Raw genomic sequence first — 3,176 nt, 5'->3', positions numbered from 1 at the left:
CCAAAAGATGTGTCAAAATAAGTTTTGTCATCAAAAATCTTTCCATTTGCTGAAACAGAGAAAGTTGTGGCTGAATTAACACTCAAGGTTAGCCCAGAGTGGATGAAAATGACCCAACAGCACACAAGGGTTAATACTATTGTAGTATTTTTTACATGATCAAAATAAATCCTAAACTCTTGAGGATCAGCATTAGTGTGTTGTGTTTTTCTCCTGCAACAGAACCTGACCACCTTGTGTCACCTGGATCAGCTTCTCCTGGTCACTCACATCAACCTGTCGTCCAATCAGCTGCAGCGCCTGCCGCCTCAGTTTAGCATGCTACAGTGTCTGGAGGTAAAGCTAATGCTCATGTGTGTTTTCTGCATTAAATGGACCCTTTTACACATTTCTCAGCAGCACAAGTGGTCTTAGTTGGTAAACTTAGAGCGCAGTGAATGGGAGAGTACAACAAACCATTTATTTACACTCATATTTGCTGAAATAATGAAAGAAAATCTCCAGGATGGTGTTATCAAGACTTCAGAGAGAGGAAAACAATAGTGTGAGACTGAAAACGGCAGCCTAAAGAGAGAATTATGTCAGATTTACTGTCCTGCGTCCATAGATGCTGTGTTAGAAACACGTCACACAAGCGGTAATTCGTTTTTTGGTAATTTGATGCAAAGATGATATAATACACACATAAATACGTATAAATGTTCAAACATTTAAAAAAAAAATCTAAATATTAAAAACTTTCAAGGATTTAATATGCTGATGATGGTTAAACCTGTCATAACGGTCTTGTGAAAAGGGTCCATTTCAATAATAGCAGTGGTGTAAACGATGTGACGTGTGTTTCTGTAGGTGCTGGAGGCTGATGATAACACCATTGAAAGCCTGGAGGGACTTTATCATCTGCCTAAACTAGAGGAAGTTTCTCTGAAGAACAACAGTATCCTTTTCTCAACGAAAACACAAACAAGTAATACAGTTGAAGTCTGAATCATTAGCCCTCCTGGTAAATTTAAGTTCTTTTACATTTTTCCTCAATTTCTGTTTAAAGGAGATTAGATTTTTCTTCAACACATTTCTAAACATAGAATAGAATAGTAACTCATTTATAATAACTGATTTCTTTTATTTTTGCCATGATGACAGTAAATAATATCTGACTAGATATTCTTCAAGACACTAGTATTCAGCTTAAAGTGACATTTAAAGGCTTAACTAGGGTAATTAGGGTAAAGTTAGGGTAATTAGGCAAGTCATTGTATAACAGTGGTTAGTTCTGTAGACAATCCAACACTAATATTGCTGAAGGGGGCTAATAATATTGACCTTAAAATGAAAAAATTCATTTCAAAATCCATGAAAAAAAAAAAAAAAAAAAAAAAAAAAAAAATATATATATATATATATATATATATATATATATATATATATATATATATATATATATATATATACAGTTGAAGTCAGAATTATTAGTATAATGTATAATATATATATATATATATATATATATATATATATATATATATATATATATATATATAAATACGGACAATTTAGCCTACCCAATTCACCTGTACCGCATGTCTTTGGACTGTGGGTGAAATCGGAGGAAACCTACGCGAACGCAGGTAGAACATGCAAACTCCACACAGAAACGCCAGCGACCTTCTTACTGTCAGGCAATAGCACTACCTACTGCACCACTGCGTTGCCCGTTACGTTAAACACTGAATAATAAAGCAACATTTCAAAGCACTTCACGGGACCTTTAAAGTTCAACTTAAGTTTTTTCTTGACCCATTTCTTAGAAATCTGCAGAGTGTCTGATCTGGAAACACTGGCGACCTGCACCAAACTGACCAGACTGGACCTGCGTGGAAACCCTGTCCACAAAACTGACAACCTGGAGTCTGAGCTCAGCCTGATCCTGCCATTGGTCACTGCCCTGTCTCTCTGATATGTGTGTATACTTTTTTTTATATCCGAGCGGGGACTTAAACCTGAATGCACACAGACTCATGGGGACTTGTGTCACTGCAGGCACCAGAATTGAAGGGAAAACTTGCGTATAAATCAGACAGAATGAAGTATTTTGAATGTGTAAAAGGACAGATTGTTTCCTGTGAGGGTTGGGTTTAGGGGTACAGTTTGAGGAGGGTAGGGGATATACGGTTTGTATAGTAGAAACATCATTACGTCTATGAGAGTCCCCACTAGGATATAGGAATCAGTCTTGGTGTGTGTGTGTGTATGTGTGTGTTTTATGTGTGTGTGTGTGTGTACTGGTTTTGGTGGTTTACAAGGACAGACATTTGTATAATGACATGAGGATGGCCTACTGTAGGTATTACAGCATTGAGGTGGTTTATGAGGACATGTCTTGTGTCCTTGTAACTCAAAATCCTTAAATCTACTTAACAGGGTCTTTTGACATTTAGATTTTGCCACAGGTTTACTGTGAGGGCTGGGTTTAGTGGTAGGGGTGGGGTAATGCCATATAATAAGGTTTTTTTTACTGTAAAAAATTACATTAGGTCTATGGAGAGTCCTCATAAACCATATATACTGTACAAGTGTGTGTGACATACTAACCGTACCACTTTAGAGACCCCTTAGAGCAATTTCTAAACCTGTACCTCACGAGCTGGACCTAATAAGTCTTAATGGGATAATTCACCCAAAATTGAAACCAAGATACTTTGATGAATGTTCCTGCTGCTCTTTTCCACACACTGCAGAAAGCACTGGAGAGCTACAGTGTAGAGGATTATTGGACTTTAGAGGCATTTCACCTGGGAAAAAAAACACACAAAACAGAGCAAATGTTGATTTTTGGGTGAACTATCCCTTTAAAAAATATTCAGCCTCTTGTGTGTGTGTCTGTTAGTGTTTGTGTGTGAGACGAATGACTGTTCACCTTGCAACGAAACTCTGTATAAAGGCCTCACCGCATGCTGATTGAGAGAAATGTTTTGGTCACGTCTGCTGTTACTTTAAAGTTGTCAATGATCTGTTTCTGCAGAGATATCAGTGATGTTTCAGTGAAGATGCAGATATTCAGATGTGAGTTTCTTGTATCGTATGAATCTCCATGCCAGTAAAGAAACCCGTTTAATCTCTGTTTGTGTCTGTGGAGTTTCTTTAAGGACCACCGATGGTAGATATCAGTCTTAAGA

General features: G+C 37.2%; 1 protein-coding gene across 1 annotated transcript in view; it reads left to right on the top strand.

The window, feature by feature from the left end:
* The window catches only part of rabggta (Rab geranylgeranyltransferase subunit alpha), a 36,781-nt gene extending 33,662 nt beyond the window's left edge, over window positions 1-3,119 (top strand). The window contains exons 15-17 of the mRNA XM_056449654.1: window positions 223-336; window positions 850-937; window positions 1,809-3,119. Of these exons, the coding sequence (XP_056305629.1) occupies window positions 223-336; window positions 850-937; window positions 1,809-1,957 (351 nt within the window). The 3' untranslated portion in view covers window positions 1,958-3,119. The remainder of the gene's footprint in view (window positions 1-222; window positions 337-849; window positions 938-1,808) is intronic.
* Window positions 3,120-3,176: the final 57 nt, after the last annotated feature.

The sequence above is a fragment of the Danio aesculapii genome, chromosome 23 (assembly GCF_903798145.1).
Source record: "Danio aesculapii chromosome 23, fDanAes4.1, whole genome shotgun sequence".
Classification (NCBI taxonomy): domain Eukaryota; kingdom Metazoa; phylum Chordata; class Actinopteri; order Cypriniformes; family Danionidae; genus Danio; species Danio aesculapii.
Note: the sequence above shows the minus strand (reverse complement) of the source record. Positions and strands in the feature narration are given on the sequence as shown.